General features: G+C 44.3%; 1 protein-coding gene across 2 annotated transcripts in view; it reads left to right on the top strand.

Annotated features, from left to right (window-relative positions):
* Positions 1–218: 218 nt before the first annotated feature.
* Positions 219–15,021, top strand: part of RUNX1T1 (RUNX1 partner transcriptional co-repressor 1) — a 113,323-nt gene continuing 98,520 nt past the window's right edge. The window contains exon 1 of one of the 2 annotated variants that reach the window (XM_086465697.1): positions 219–298. In XM_086465697.1, the coding sequence (XP_086321823.1) occupies positions 271–298 (28 nt within the window). In that variant the 5' untranslated portion in view covers positions 219–270. Of the gene's footprint in view, positions 299–1,796; positions 1,815–15,021 lie in introns of those variants that run through there. The other variant, XM_086465698.1, reaches the window with a different exon arrangement.

Here is a 15,021-nt window from a genome sequence, read left to right as displayed (position 1 = left end):
GTGGAACCAGTAGTCTCTCCCGAGCTGATCCTCCTTTAAAAAAAAAAAAAAAAAAAAAAAAGAGCGCGAGAGAGGGGGGGGGAAGAGCAGCTGGAGTTTCTCCTCAGCTCGTTTTGACTTTTGTGGACGTGGATCATCTGGACTGGGAAGGGAAGCCGCGCTGCGCTGCTCTCCCCTTTCCCACCCCCTCGCCCCTCCAGCAGCCTGGGCTGCCGGCTCTCCCCCGAGCAGGACGGGAACTTTTATTTTGCAGCTCGCAGCCCGTGGCGAATGGTGGGAATCTCCGGTCCTTTGCAGTGTGAGTACGGGGCGCGGGCAGGGCAGGGCGCGCTGGGGCGGGGGGAGCCGAGCCCCTTTTTTCTTTCCCTTTCTCCTCTCCCGTAGGGCTCTGCTGGCTCTGCGGGGCTCCCCGGGCTGTAACTAACCCAGGCGGGCCGGGGCTGCCGCTGTGCCCGGGCAAGGTTAGCACTGCATGCAGCTCTTGCACCCGCTGTCCCCGGCTCACAACCTCGCACCCCGAATATTTCTCAAGAGCCCAGAAACTAAACAACCCAGCTGTGCGGAAAACAAGCCTCCCAAGCACACATTCTTCCATAGCGTTGCGTTTGTGTCTCGAAGTCGGACTTGCCCTTCCCCCCCCCCTTGCTCCCCTCTCTCCGGATCACAGCTAGACAACGTGAGTCGGAGTGGCTGAAATATTTCTGGTGGGATTTTTGTTTGTTTCGTTACGATCATCGGAGTATGTAGCACTGGCAACAGCACTTCAGGCTATTTTGCAAGAAATATTTCGGGCGGTGCACACCGTCTTTAGCTGCCCTGCGATCTTGAAAATATCTCGTTTCCTAAAACGACAGGGCAACTTAGGGATTGCATTTCCAAAGTTGCAGTACAATAGTGTCATTTCGTCTAGCTGAGCTGAATGGTCTGATTCCATAAATTCGTAAGAGACCATGGATAAGAGAGATCGGAAGGATAAAAACCACGCTCCCGGCCATTTAGACAAGCCTTGGACTTTTGGCTAGTTCGAGTCCTTTTGTTAGTGCCAAAGTTGCGAGATGAGGCTAAAATTTGGTTTAGAGTAGAGAAGGGCTTGCCACCCTAGCAGGAGCATCCGCGACTCCATTACACGTTAATTTATAGAGAAATACCTGTGTTGTTACCGTACTCTGCTCTTCTAAATGTTAGAGAGAAACTGAAAGTAACTGAGCAGCTCTCAAATAGCTCTTGCTTCAGCCAGGCGCTAAAAATCTCAACTTCCTTCAGTTCGTGGAGAAGTTTAAAGGAGGGAGAGCGAAGGTAAGAGGCGCCGAGGCGGCCTCCCCCGCCTGCCCCCCAGGCTGCAGCCCGGAGTCAGGCGCGGCGGGACCGCCCTGCCCGGCCGCAGCCGGAGCTGCCGCCACCGCAGCGGTGGGGAACAGCCGCCTGGAAGCCGCTCGCGTTTCTCTGGCAGAGCAGCCCTCGATTTCCAGATCCGCAGCAGGCTCCGCCAGTCACCCCCTCCTACCTCTGCCTTGCCCGAAGTCCCGTCCCGGGAAGGACCCGGCTCTCGCTGCCCCCCCGGCGGTGCCGCCCTGGAGCCGGCAGCCCCTGCCCGCGGTGCGCACAGCCGCAGGCTCGCCTGGGCGGGCAGCGCCGGGGCCGGGCCGGGCAGGGCTGGGCTGGGCTGGGGAGGGCTGGGCAGGGCTGAGGTGGGTACGTGCCTCTTCGGAGCAGCTTGCGTGAGCCGCCGGGCTGCCAGTGGGAACGCTGCGAGTGCCGCACGCTTGGCTATAGGCATAGCCCCGACTAGCTAGAAGGGTGCCTTCCGAGTCTTGGTATGTACAGCCGAGCGCTTCCTCCAGCAAATACTTGTGTGCTTAATGTAACGCTGACCCCTTTAACTTTTAACATCGCTTCCCCTAATTAATCTGTTCAGGCCCCAGACTTAAATGGCTGTCCACAGCTGCTGCAAATTGATTTATCCCCTGATGGTGGTCCGAGTTGCTGACCAAAGCAGGATTTTTTTTTTTTTCTCTTTTCCCCTCCCCATTTTTGGTCTACTAATCTGTTTTAACTTATTTCCTACTTACAGTAATGCTTGCATGCTTTTTGAAGGACTTAGAAAATATTTTCTTTTGACGTGTAGCTAGAAACATAATTATTGTATTTGTAAACACAATATGTTAGGGCTAAGGGTGAATATGATTTATTTAATTATACCCTTGTAGCCTTACATTTCCTTCTCCCTTTCTGCATTCTGACAGATGCAATGGAAAGTTTAAATAAACAACTTTGTTAACTGTAGTTTGAGGCAAGACGTGAAAGACATTTTTAGATTTGAATTCTATTGTCCATGTTTTCTGTTCTGCTTTTGTGTTAACGGTTTAGTGAATCTGGATAGCCGAGAGGAGTGAAACTGGTTTCTAATGGTTGTTAAAGCTGATGCTTGACCTTTCCATGGGAAGTCTGAAAACCTCATTCCTTTTATTCTGGGCTGATTTCCTTAGGAAATCCAATATGATCAGGGAATTTCCTTCAGCTCGGCTGAATGTTAAAAAAGTTAGTCTGTCTTGTTTATACGTTCTGGTTTTAACAGTAGGTGTTTCTGTGGCTCCCCATCAATAGAAAAAATACTAGGAAAAAGATCTGAATATGGCTTGTTCATAACTGTGTAGTCCATGAAAATACAAAGTTGGCAAAGGCTTTGTTCAGTGTGAGATGCGCTGCAGACTCACTGTAAAGGCTTTTAATTAGGAAGTTACATGTTATTTGGTAATTGGTAACTTTTCTAAGGTCAGTTTTATCATATCTGAACCTTCAATGTAATTGCTCCTACTTTCAATTCATGAGCCATTTTTTTTTGCTGTCATGGGGAGCGCAACCATGCATCAGCGCAAGAAAACCCCAAACCCCACCAAAAACCCACCCTTAAATCCGCTGGTGTCTCTGGGAAGCTGAAGCCAGGCAAGGTGTACAGGAGGTGATGGCAGGACTTCTTCCTTTGGCCCTGCGTTTGCAGGAGGGTGAGCGGCTGTTTTGAGCGTGCTGTAGGAGACAAGAACCATTCTGTTTGTAATGGAATGCAGACAGCACTGTTAGGTCACTGCTTCCTGGCAACTGCTGCACAAGTTGTTTTTCTTCAAAGGCTTTGGGCTTTTAAATAGTTTCCAAAATCTTTTAAGTAAAACATTGCCTTTTACCATATTTGACCACCTTAACGTTAACTCGTTTCGTGCCTAAATAATGGACCAGTAAAATATCACACGGTGTCTGTCATCTGTATACGCTTAACACTATGTATGCCTGCGCGCACATGGAGTTTTATATTGGAAGTATTGTTTATAGAATAAAGGGGAGAAAAATAGCTCCACCTGGAGTGCTGGTCAGTGGCTAGTCAGTTCAGGACATTCTTCCCTGTCAAATCCTGTTTCCCACTTCTCTGAAATGAACTTCAGACGACAGGCGTTGAATGCGAAGCTCACTTCACTGAGGTACTGTGCAGGCTGCAAACTACCCCTTGCCAGACACTTTGGGTGAAACGGACATCTGCAATCTGCAGTATTTGCATTGGGGGTGGTAGGAGCGAGGGTTTGCAATTGTCATTTTCATCTTTCAAATCCACTTGCCACAGTCCATTACTGTTAAATCTTTAGCTAATTGAATAAGGATATTACTATGTTGTAATTGAAGTAGCTTCAGATTTTTTTTGGGGGGGGGGGGGGAAGATCTTGTTCTTTGTTCTGGAGAAACTTAAGTTGTCATGCAGAGATCAAGAAGCCTTATCAGATGAAATAAAACATGACTGGTGTTGTGAATGGGGTTGTTTCTCATGGTTTGGCTGAAGAAATGTAAAAAGAAAATTATTTTTAATCTGAATACATTTAAAAACTTTCATCCATGTAGTTAAGTAGCTGCCTGCTCTTTTTCATACACCCTTTAATAGCAAATATTTTTAGAAGTTAAAACTGACACTGAATTTATCATAAGTAGTGAGAGTGCAAATTCTTAAAACATTGGCTTCCAGATTACATTTTCTTCACCTTTCACTTTAAAGATCAAAAAGTTAGTTTAAAACCTGAACTTTTAATGTAAAGGGTCTTGTTTTTCCACATAGATGTTCCTTTTCAAGAACCCCTTTAAAATCACAGTCATTCTGTTCTTATTTACTATAAACTTGATTAGTTTAATATATGGTAACATAAATACATCAGGAAGGAGTATACTGTGGGGTATTGTAGATAAAGAAAAATGATCAGCAGATGTAAAATCAAAGTCAAAATATCCGGCCCTTTAAAAGGCTTTTTTTCCTCTCAAAAAAAAAAATTTTCATCTGAAAGACATTGACTTCCATCTTCTTTTTTTTTTTTTTTTTTTTTCCTGCTATCGATATGAAAGTTTCCAAATAACGTTTAGAGAACAGTGGACATTTTATTAAAGTAAACATTAGTTCAGTATAATGGAGGTAATTGTAAGTGATAAGAGCAGAGCAGGTTATCTGTGTGTTGTTTAAACAGAAGGAGCTATTTTGCACCATTTCCAGTAGCCATCTGTAGAGGAGAAGGGTTTGCACCTGTCTGTCCACACTAATTATAGATTAGGTCCAAAGAAATGAAATTCGAGTAGGCTTTCTCTTAATGAAATCCATAGTGATGTTATTGTAAATGTGTTTTGTGTACAGACGGTGATGGTTGGTCTGTGAGCGAAATAAATTGCTGTATGGCTGTCATGTAGTTGTAAAGCAGGATACTGCTGCATTAACAAAGGTGCTGAATAAAAATGCAGCGCTCCATTTAAGTCCTGGCTTCCGTGGTGGCTTTAGCTAGGTTTAGTCAAAAAGGTTCACTGTGAGCACAGTCTCTTAGGGGTATGTTTCAGGGCAGACTTCTCAGTTACCATCACTTTCATGTCAATGTACTGGCATATAGGTGGTCCTTTGGCTGAAATATGAGGTAGAAATGGTTTTGTGTTAAATACATATACACATACATGCAGAGTGTGTCAGAAATACTTCCCTCTGGTTTAACACTATTACTAAAATAAAGTGGAGAGAGTGAGAAATGCATTCTGCAGTAAAAGGTCACATGAATTTCTACCACATCTGTTTATAGTAATTATGAACATAATTAACATAAGAATTACAAGTGAAGTAATGACAAGCTGAGCTATGAGATATTATGCCATAATGGTCATATGTTGGAATTCTCACATTATAGCACACTAGAATTCACATATTCAATGCAAGAAAGAAAATGTTAGATTTTTATCTATTTTAATGCTGCAAAACTTATCTGCCTGGGGCAGATGGACTTTACGCTTTATAGGAAGGTAACCCATTATTAAGAGAGAGTCAGTTGAAATTAAGATTTCTAGCCTGCAGCTTGGACTTTGAGACAGCTGTGCTTATGGAACGCCACTTCTGTTACACATTTGTACTGTGATTGTATTTATTTTATTAACACACATTGCTTTATTTTTAAGTGTGAGTGTTTTCGCAGCAAACTGTTTACATTAGAAAGGATCATGGATTAGTTTTTCTTTACAGACTTGTGATTCGAGTAGTAAAACTGCCCATTGGAATGGCCAACACAGATACGACACACATGGTGGCCCTGAAAGATGAGAACCTTATGGATCCTAAATTAGTTCATGGCATGATATATATGTATTTCAAGGGGGGAAAAAAAAAAACACCATAACAAAAATCACTAAAAAGAGCAATATCTCATTTGTACATAACATTTTGAAAGAACATAGGCAGGGAGAAAGCTCTATGGTACCTTGTGGGTTGAATTAATTAAAGTCACTTTTCTTGAGAAATGTATAGAACATACCATTAAGTTTAGAGGGCTAGGGTTTCAAATGAGTTGACTAGCTTTTGCAATGTGACCTGTCTGATTACCTCTAAATATGGTTGTCACACAACTGACAACTGGAGGAAGTTGAAGAAGTGGCCCTTCTTCAGGGTAAAAATACTGGCTGAGGAATGCAGAGCAAATTTGACATGTGAAAATCACTTTGCCTTTAATGAGAAAGCAAAGTCCAGATTTTGTGATTGGCAAATTTGCCAAATTGCTGTCTTTCTAAGGCTAAACATATAGAATGGTTTATGAAAAATAAAAAATTACCTTGTGCTATGTCTCAGTGATACCAAGGTTTTCGTATTATTGGATTAGTGGAGGATTTGTGACAGACCCCTTTTTATCTGACATTCATTGCGGTGACATGATTTTCACACACATGCCCTTCCCCCATCTAGGTTCTGGTTTTCACTTTGTATTGTATGTCAAATTCCCTTTATTTCTTTTCTCGTGGAAAAAAACTGGTATCTTGGACAAGTGATTTTTGGAAAGAGTTGTGCACTGAACAATGCCCGTCTTACTCCAGTGTGCCGTCATTGTCCTCATCCCAGCCTTCATGGTGCTCCTCTGCAGATGTGCAATGGAAACTGGTTTCCTTAACGAACAAATGTTGACTCCTAGGCAGAAACATTTTTAAAACCTGGGCGCACAGAATTCACTTACCAGCCTGGTGCTGGTGCCGCCATTCTGCTGGCTGGCTGTGCTTGTGGTAGGCAGGCTGGGCTGCTTTGCTGCCTCCCCTCCCTGTACCTCAGGGTAACCCAGTCTTCTGTGATGAATCCCGTCGAAATAAACCCTCTGTATTCTCAAAACCTGAAGTGTTAAGCATAGGGACCTACTCTGTTCGTCCATCCTGCGGTGAATGACGCCACCGCTCGTTACGGCACCGTTGTGTTCAGGCTTTTCCGCCGCTGGCAAGGCCGAGCGGGTCGGGTTAGGTCGAGACTTGGCCAAACCGGGAGCGGGTATGTCCCGTGACCACGCTGGGCCAGGAAATTTCTGGGCCAAGAGCCGACATGGACGTAGGTACGGCCTGTGGAAATGGAGTCGACCTCAGGTCGGGGGGCCCTGGGGAGCCAGCGCTGCGCTCCCCTGGGTCTCTGGCAGGGTCCTCATCCCGGAAAGGGTTTGGGGCAACTTCCCGGGCCGGAGCCGGGTCGGCTGCCCGCCGGAGGTCAGGCACGGGCACAGACCGGAGCACCCAGGAGCCGCCGCCTTCTCACCCGGTGGGCGGCGCGGAGGTGGTGCCTCTCCTCGCGCCGGGCGCGGCCTCCCTGGGGACGCCGCGCCGTGCCGCCCCGGCCCCAGCCCCGCTCCCTCACACCCACCGTACATTCTCCGGCCTCCGTCTGGGCCGCGCTGATACCGTAATCGCCCCGATGCACGCCGCCGTCCCGCTCCCCCCGCGCCGGCAGGGCCACGGAGGCGCGATGTGCCGTCCTTGCGCCGCAGATAAGCTGCGAGGCGTGTAAGGCGCACAAAGCCCGGGCCGGGCCGGGCCGGCGCCTCCCTCCCTCCCTCCGCCGGAAGGTAATCTCCACCCGCGGTTCGGGGAGAGGTGGGCGGGCGGGGGGACACCCCTCGCCGCCGCTGCCCGGCCCGCCGCCCGGCTCCCTCGGCGCTGCGCAAGTCGATAGGAGCGGGGAGAAGTGAAGATGTAACCTCTTATCTCCCCCGCTTAGCGGGCGAGGGATTTACAGGCAGAGATTAGCCGGCAGGGAGAAGGGGTCTGCCTTTTGTTGTGCGTGGGGCGGCCTCGGCCTGGGCGCGGCCTCCCCCCCCCGCCCCCGGGCCGCGCCGAAGGGAGCGGGGAGGGGGTCGCCCGCCGGGCGCGCCGAGGGGAGGGAGGAGGTGGCCGCAGAACAATAGGTTACTGAGGGACCCCGCTTTAAACGCAGTCGGGGGAGGAGGAGAGCGGCTTGTCTGGGGATTTCACCGGACGGGGGTGGGGGGGAAGGACCGGCGCGGCGGGAGAGCGGGGTGGCGGCTGGGGCCAAGGGGGACCGCGGCGTCCTGCTGGCGTGAGCTCTCCCCGCCGGCCATGCGGGTCGGTTGGCCTTCCCGCAAGGCGGGCTCTGCGGGAGGGGAGTGGGCAGGAGCCGGCTGTCGCGCCCGGGCGTGGGGACACCCACCCTGGCAGTGCCGGGGAGGTGTCGGTGGAGGCTCCCGGCTTCCACAGTCCCCGCAGAGGACGACAGAGGATTTTAGGAAAAGTGTCTGCTTTTCTCCCTTTTTTGGTGGGCTTTTTTTTTTTGTTCTTGTTGTTGTTGTTTTGGACTTTTGGTGGTGATTTTTCAGTTATCGCCAGTTTAAGATGACTTGCACGGGAAGTGAGTGCGCGCACGCTGCTTTAGCAAACGGCTTTATCAGCGAGCATATCTTAAAGCAACAATTACCTTTAAAATATATTTAAAAGTTTGAAATATTTATATTGCCATTTCACTTTGTCAAGTGTTTGTGCAGATAGATATATAGATATGAGCCGGTAACTAAAAGCCTAATTAAAATTTGTTTAAAGCCAGGGGGGCATGTATTCTTGTTGACAGCAGTGGATCGATAGGGTAAGACAATAGAGCCCCATTATTTTACTTCCATTGACTGAACATATTGACATTTCAGGTTTGTGATTGCCTCAGTGAGCATGATGAAACACTGAAATTCGCAAACCAACTGTCTGGAGTGGCACATATATTACTGTATGTCATCTCTGCCTTCAGGTTACCTTATCACTGAAGCAGAATGGTAATGGATGGCAGCAGAGTACTTCAGAGGGGTTAGGGCTCTATCAGTTAAGAAGCTGACACATAGCAGGTTTCAGGAGTATCTTTAATTACTCCTAGAATTATGTACAAGGGAAGATGGTCCTTGTTACCTGCTGCTGTGCTTCAGAGTTTACAGGCTCAGAAGCAGACAGGATAACAAGGTACTTACGTTTTGTATTTTATATACATGACTTGGTGCCTTAAACTTTTGCAGGAGCCCAAGGACTTCTGATTGTGCTGTTTGCATGCTCATCATGTTTGCCAATGGCAACATCTCAACCCTATCTTGATGCTTAAGTTCCAGAGCACCTGCTAGACCTTCTCCCAGTCTGAAGACTGCAAAGGAAACAAAGAACAACTTTAAAATAAATAAATGCACTTTGAGTATTCTCCCACCTCAACATGCTTGGTGGACAATGCTCAGGGAATTCAGTGCAGTGAGGCTATAATGGCATGATACATATACACATTTTTTCCTTAGTATAAGCACTGTAAAAAGAAATGCTTGTGCAATATTGCATGTGTGTGCATAGTTGTGTATGTTAATTTAGATGATTGGATATAAATGCATCTATAAAGAAGATTCAGAACAGACAACGTGTCTTATTATTTCAAAGGCTTTCAGATCATCTTTAAAATCTAGCTGACTGTAGAGTGAAACCCATCAAGGTTATGCAGAGATAGAGATTGAAATTAATTTAAAGCAGACAAAGGGCTAATATGAAAGAGCCACTAGTGATTTAACTAATTTTAAAAAGTAAGTGTAATGAAAATATAAAATGCATTCTGAGTGTGCCATCTACTCAGCAATTGTTGCCATCAAGTGGACTGCTGATGCCCTTTAAGATGGTAAAAAGAAAACTAGTCCTTTATACCATTTTCATGAAAATGTTAGGTTTCTGTTTGATCAGCAGGTGCTGTTGAGATGAAAGCCATGTGTAAATTTTCAGAAGGCCAAAAGTGTCAATTCAGAAAAGGAAAGTGATAAGAGAAAATGCAATCAGTTTTCCTGTTTTCAATTTGTGCAGGATTTGAAGAGCTGTTTTGTTAAACTGCTACATCTGCTCCAATATGAATATTGAACTACTTCCACTAAAAATAACACCCTATAATTTGGAAGCCATTGCAATCTTTTGTTAATGCAAGTGGGTTATTTAAAAAAAAAAATCTATTCTGAAAAATCTCCTGCCTAATGTGCATTTTTGTTTATCGGCACTTTTATCTTCAGCAGATAAAATGGCATTATGCAATTAGGACCATATCTATTTGGACTGTAAAAATGGCACTGGATAGCTGAATGTCACTATATTGGTGAAAGGATTTAACTCTTACATTTGGAATAATTTTATTAATAAGCTATGATTGTATCTTAAAATGACGAGTGACTACTTCCCCATTGCAAGAATACAGCTTTACCTACTACTGAGGATCTTGTATAAAGGGAAGGATGTTCAGAGCATGACAGAACATTCATTGGCTTGTTTCATTCCTGCTATACCTGCAAATCTTAAGTTTAGGCTCATCAAGGACATTTTAGTTAATGGGGCTTTTGGAGTAACTTTTTCCACGATGAATGAAATGATTAATCAGGCTTGAATGCATATAATACTGCTGTGGAGCTGCTAATAAAAGTGAGTTTTATGAACCTGGAAAGCACAGCATTGGTAGAGCATAAATTTTCTTTCAGAGGCATCTCCAGAGAAAATAACATTATTGCTTTTTAATTAAAAAAAAAAAAAAAGGAAATGGGTACGTGTTTGTTAATTTTATAAATAAGGATCTAAGTGAAGAATTGATAATTCACTGTTACTTCTATAAATGTAAACATGTGCAGAATAAAATGAGAGCTTTTACTTCGTTATTTCAACATAGAGAATTACCTGGTTTTAACATTAGAATGGATTTTAGCTCTTGGATTCTAATCTAGTAGTCAGGAACTCTGTTTTTTGGCAGGTGTCTGCACGGGAAAGGGCCTTGCTGATGCTTCTGTTTGGTTTTGCAATTGGATTTGTAAGCTTTTGACCTTGGGGGATTTTCCTCAAAATTATCTACAGATCAGAAATAATTAAAATTCAATAAACTGAAATTTAAATATAGAATGGATTTTGTGTGAGATCTGTGCTTGTGGTAGGTTGTCTAGAAGTCTGTGGCATGTCTACTTTATAGTTTGTATTCCCAAACATAACTGTGTGCACACATGTGCATAAATTTATGTTGAATGACAGAGGGATGATTATTTATACAGATTTTATCCAAAACTCTGTGCACTCCTGAAACATAACAAAAAGCCTCCCTCCCCAGAAGAGTGTTTACATCCCGTGACAGTCACTAGATTCGTATCTTCTGAACATGAAAGTTGTTTCCTTTCCTCCAAACCTTCTTTTCCCCAACAAAGCTAACCCTGTTAAACCTCACCTTCTGTGGGACATACACATAGTTATAGACATATGTACAAGAAGTAAATATTACAAAAATCATGGCCGATCAGGGCAAATGTCTTTAGCCTTACATAGCTTGTGATATCTGCCAACAGCAGAAGCGGCGCTGAGGTGGCCCAGGGATGGAGAGCCTTGAGGAGCCTTGTGTTAGTGCCTGGCACCTACATGAGCTTTTTGCTCACAGATATTACAGAGCAAATGTTCTGTCATAGCGTGTTAGTGGAGATACTGTCTACCTGAAGGATTTTTAAACCAAGGGGGTTTTTGCTTTGGTCGTGGGATTTTTTGGTACTTTTCACAGGGCATGGGGTGGAGTCCAACCCCAAAAGAAAGATTATAGCTGGATGTAGGATATCCAGATTTTCTTATCTAAATTTTCTGAATGCATTCATGGGAGTGCTCTGTTTTTCTTATTCTTTGCCAAAAATGCTGCATGCCGTTTTGCTGTTCCTGTTGAATAGTTGCCATATTTAACTCCAGTGGTTGTGAATGGAAATGTGAATATGGAAAGAAATCCTTTCATGCTCCCTCTCATTTTCTGTAACACATTTTGGGATGCCTGGAAAGAAAGGGCATCCTAGATATTAAAAATATTTCTCAACACACACAAAGAATTTAAAAGAAGTTCAGCAACTTGATTTTGTTTATGTGCAATTTTGGGCACATGTGATATGGTGACTTATTAAGTGATACCTCTTTTTACTCAGTATTATTTACTGAATTTAGTCATCGTAAAAACACAGTTGTGTGGTACAGAACTGTACAGCAACGGTATTCTGAATGGTCCCATATTGCAACATGCTGATATAGGATCTTCATGGGATAGTTCATGATCTCTTCAGTCGTTTCTAGGAGGCATTTGATTCATTCTGCCCATCAAGACAGGTAGACTGTGGTGCTTATAATACAGTAAATATCCGAAGTTCATGGAGGATAATTAGGTTGCAGTCTGGAAAGACAGAAGACTCCACCTAGTGGAGTGGAATTAATCTGCACGATGGCAGGTAATGGCATAAACTTGAATAGATATTATTTGTGAAAAGCCAGGTTGATGCAGTGAGTACAAACCAGGAATTTTGACAAGCATCTGATTGCATGACCATTACAAATTGTACAAGACTGTAGTTACTTTTGTAGCTCTAGGAAGCTTTGTATGTCTGCCTTGTTGGATGTTAATATACAGTTTGCATAAGTAGTAGTCATTACCACTACCCATTTTCTATTGTGATTCCTTTTGTTTGGAGACCTACTCTCTACATTTTTTGATTTCTGATGATGCCCACCCAGGTGCCCTTTTTGATTGTGGCCCGGGTGTCATTTTGAATAGTTTGGGAAAAAAAACCCAATCCAACCCCCAAAACTTCTCCGCTTTTTTCCATAATTATTTATTTTCCAGAACACATTTTTTGTTTTTCATTTTGTTTACTTCTGTAATGGCAGTGTCAGGATGCTGGTTCTTCATGCTGTCATGACAGGTTGGGTGGCACGTTGAGTAAACCTGTGTGTGCCTTCTGGTAGCCCCAAGGTTTAAGAATCTCTGTTACAAAGCATCAGATTATGCAGGGGTTTGTACCTGTGCTTTGCTTTCCCATTGGTTTGGTCACATTGTGTTCTGGGGTTTAATACAAATGAATTTTAAAGCTGGGATGCAAGTGAGCCCCCAACCTGAGCAGCAAAGATAACTGTCCTGAAGTCGTTTTGGGAAATTCATCCCAACATTGAATCACACATGCGATAGATAAGTTCAGGAAGAGGACTGCCCCAGGGCAGCTTAGGCTTTGGACAACAAGAGAGGATGAGGCTATTGTGAGAAAACGAGATCATTAGGTTGCATCAAAGGAGACAGAATGATACTGCTACAAAGGATATTTGGGAAGAGTGCTCTGAAGGAGTGCTTTCAGTGACATCCAGGTGGGGTTTGTTGCCAGAACCATTAAAGTGCAGTGGTTGCCAGTTGCCAGAGGAAGCTGCCGGCAAATGCAGGGATAATGGCACCTGCGGGTGTGCTATCAATGGATGGCAGGGCCAGGATGATTTTTTATTTTATTTTAATGGCGGCATCGCTAGAAGTATTTAAGGGTAATGTTATAGAAAGGGTTTTAGTGAGCGAAGTCACCAACTTCTAGGAACCGTTAAGCAAAAGCTGTTTCATGACACTACTATTTATTATTTTTAAAGCTTGTTGGCAAACCACTTAATGCTGGAAAAGCATGCTGCAACCTGTATTAAAGCATGCTGCAGATGAGCAAGGAAACCATTGCACTGAACTGAATAGCCTAACTTAGTTTCTGAATGTTCAGTGCATTTCATGTGCACCATGGTAAATTAATGCACCTCCATGGGTCAGCAGAGCTTGTAAATGTTGAATTAAAGTACTGGAGCTCAGATCTTCCATGGTACTCACATGGCTGGTTCTCACTGAAGGTGATCTTTTGTCTAAACACCAGATCTGGACCTTCAGGCTTTCTGTGCTCCCATCTCACGTCTGTGATCTTAACAATGCTTTGTTGGATCGGTTCTGACACTTAGATCCAGATACAGCCCTAATGACATTATCTTATGTAAGGTTAAGTGGGCTAGTTAAGGTCTTAATGTAAAGTAAGTCGTTCTCTTTGAACTGTAAATGGTAGACTTCTCTGACAAGGCTTCCATATAAAGGAGAGAAAAAGTGTATTCCTTTTGTAATAATACTCTCAGAGATTCCCGTTGAGTCCACGGGGTGAGGATTCTCAATTTCTGTATCCCAAGAGCTGTGTTAAACTCTGTTTAAGCCAGCTGCCTGCTCCAGCATTTTGCAGAGGGGTATACAGATACAGTAAGTAACATCTACAGTACTTTTAAAGCGTGAATCAATGTATAACTTCCACATTCTGAGATTTACCGGTCCCGTCCTCTTTGCATGGGGAGGTTTGGGTGTTAATTTTCTTAATTTTTCTTTTGTTTTGAAGTCCAGGCCTAAATTTCACCACCTCTTACAGAGCTATTATTGGCCACTATTGTTTTTATTATCCCATAGCTTCTCTGGGAAGAGCAGGATGGGCAGGACCTCAGTGACATTGCCAGAGCAAGTCATCAGTGGCCGTGTGTGCTCCCCAGGAGGTCACAGGAAGCAGGTGGCTGTGTCAATTGGCCTCACTCCCAACTCTTGTCCTTCCTGAAGGCGATTTAGAAGTGGTCAGGAAGTGTCAGGCCTACTGTGTCCCCCCAGACCCACTACTTAATGCATTCATAATGATTTGAGGTATGTGTGCGCTAGGCAAGGAAAACTGTAGGTAGCCTTACCGCCCTTCCTAAGCTGCGTGGCTACCTGGCTGGGAGGGCTGCATGTCATCGCTACAGAGTGTGTTTGGGATTGCAGCTGGAATCCAGCAGAATAAGAATTCTATTAAAACAAAAATCCCCCAAGGTATTTCCCTAACATACAGTGTCTTCCTTGTTTCAAGCGATTAATAAAAATCCTAGGTAAGAGAACTGCGAAAACTCATGAGATGCATGAAATATTTGTGGAAACTATGATCCACTTTTCTCTGGTGAGTGGAGGATAGGGAATGTAAATGCATTTTCTGCTTAGGTCAGTAAGGTTTTAATTGTCTTTGTTGCAACTGCACCATCAGTAGTCTTATATCCTTAAATGGCACTCAGTGCTGTGCTTTGGAAAATCAGTTAGGGTCTTGCTGCTTTGGATGAGCTTCTTGTTAACTGCTTGATTTTTTTGTCAGTGAACATACACAGCATTGCTGAGTATCGCTGCAAGTGTTGCACCCAATGTTGTAAGCTAGGTTTTGAACTATCAGTAATGTTTCTTTAAGTGTCTTTTTTGGAAGTTATCCACTCACGTTGGAAGTGATGTGAGCTGAGTAATAAATACCATGCTAGTTCTTTATCTGCCATAGGCATTTTGGGTGAAAACTCTGAGCTTCTGCTCAGGTGTACTCCTGGTTCTACTGAGACTACTTGCCTAAATAAGGTGGGCTGCAGGATTAT

This window comes from Leptosomus discolor, chromosome 5, assembly GCF_034619465.1.
Source record: "Leptosomus discolor isolate bLepDis1 chromosome 5, bLepDis1.hap2, whole genome shotgun sequence".
Classification (NCBI taxonomy): domain Eukaryota; kingdom Metazoa; phylum Chordata; class Aves; order Leptosomiformes; family Leptosomidae; genus Leptosomus; species Leptosomus discolor.
Note: the sequence above shows the minus strand (reverse complement) of the source record. Positions and strands in the feature narration are given on the sequence as shown.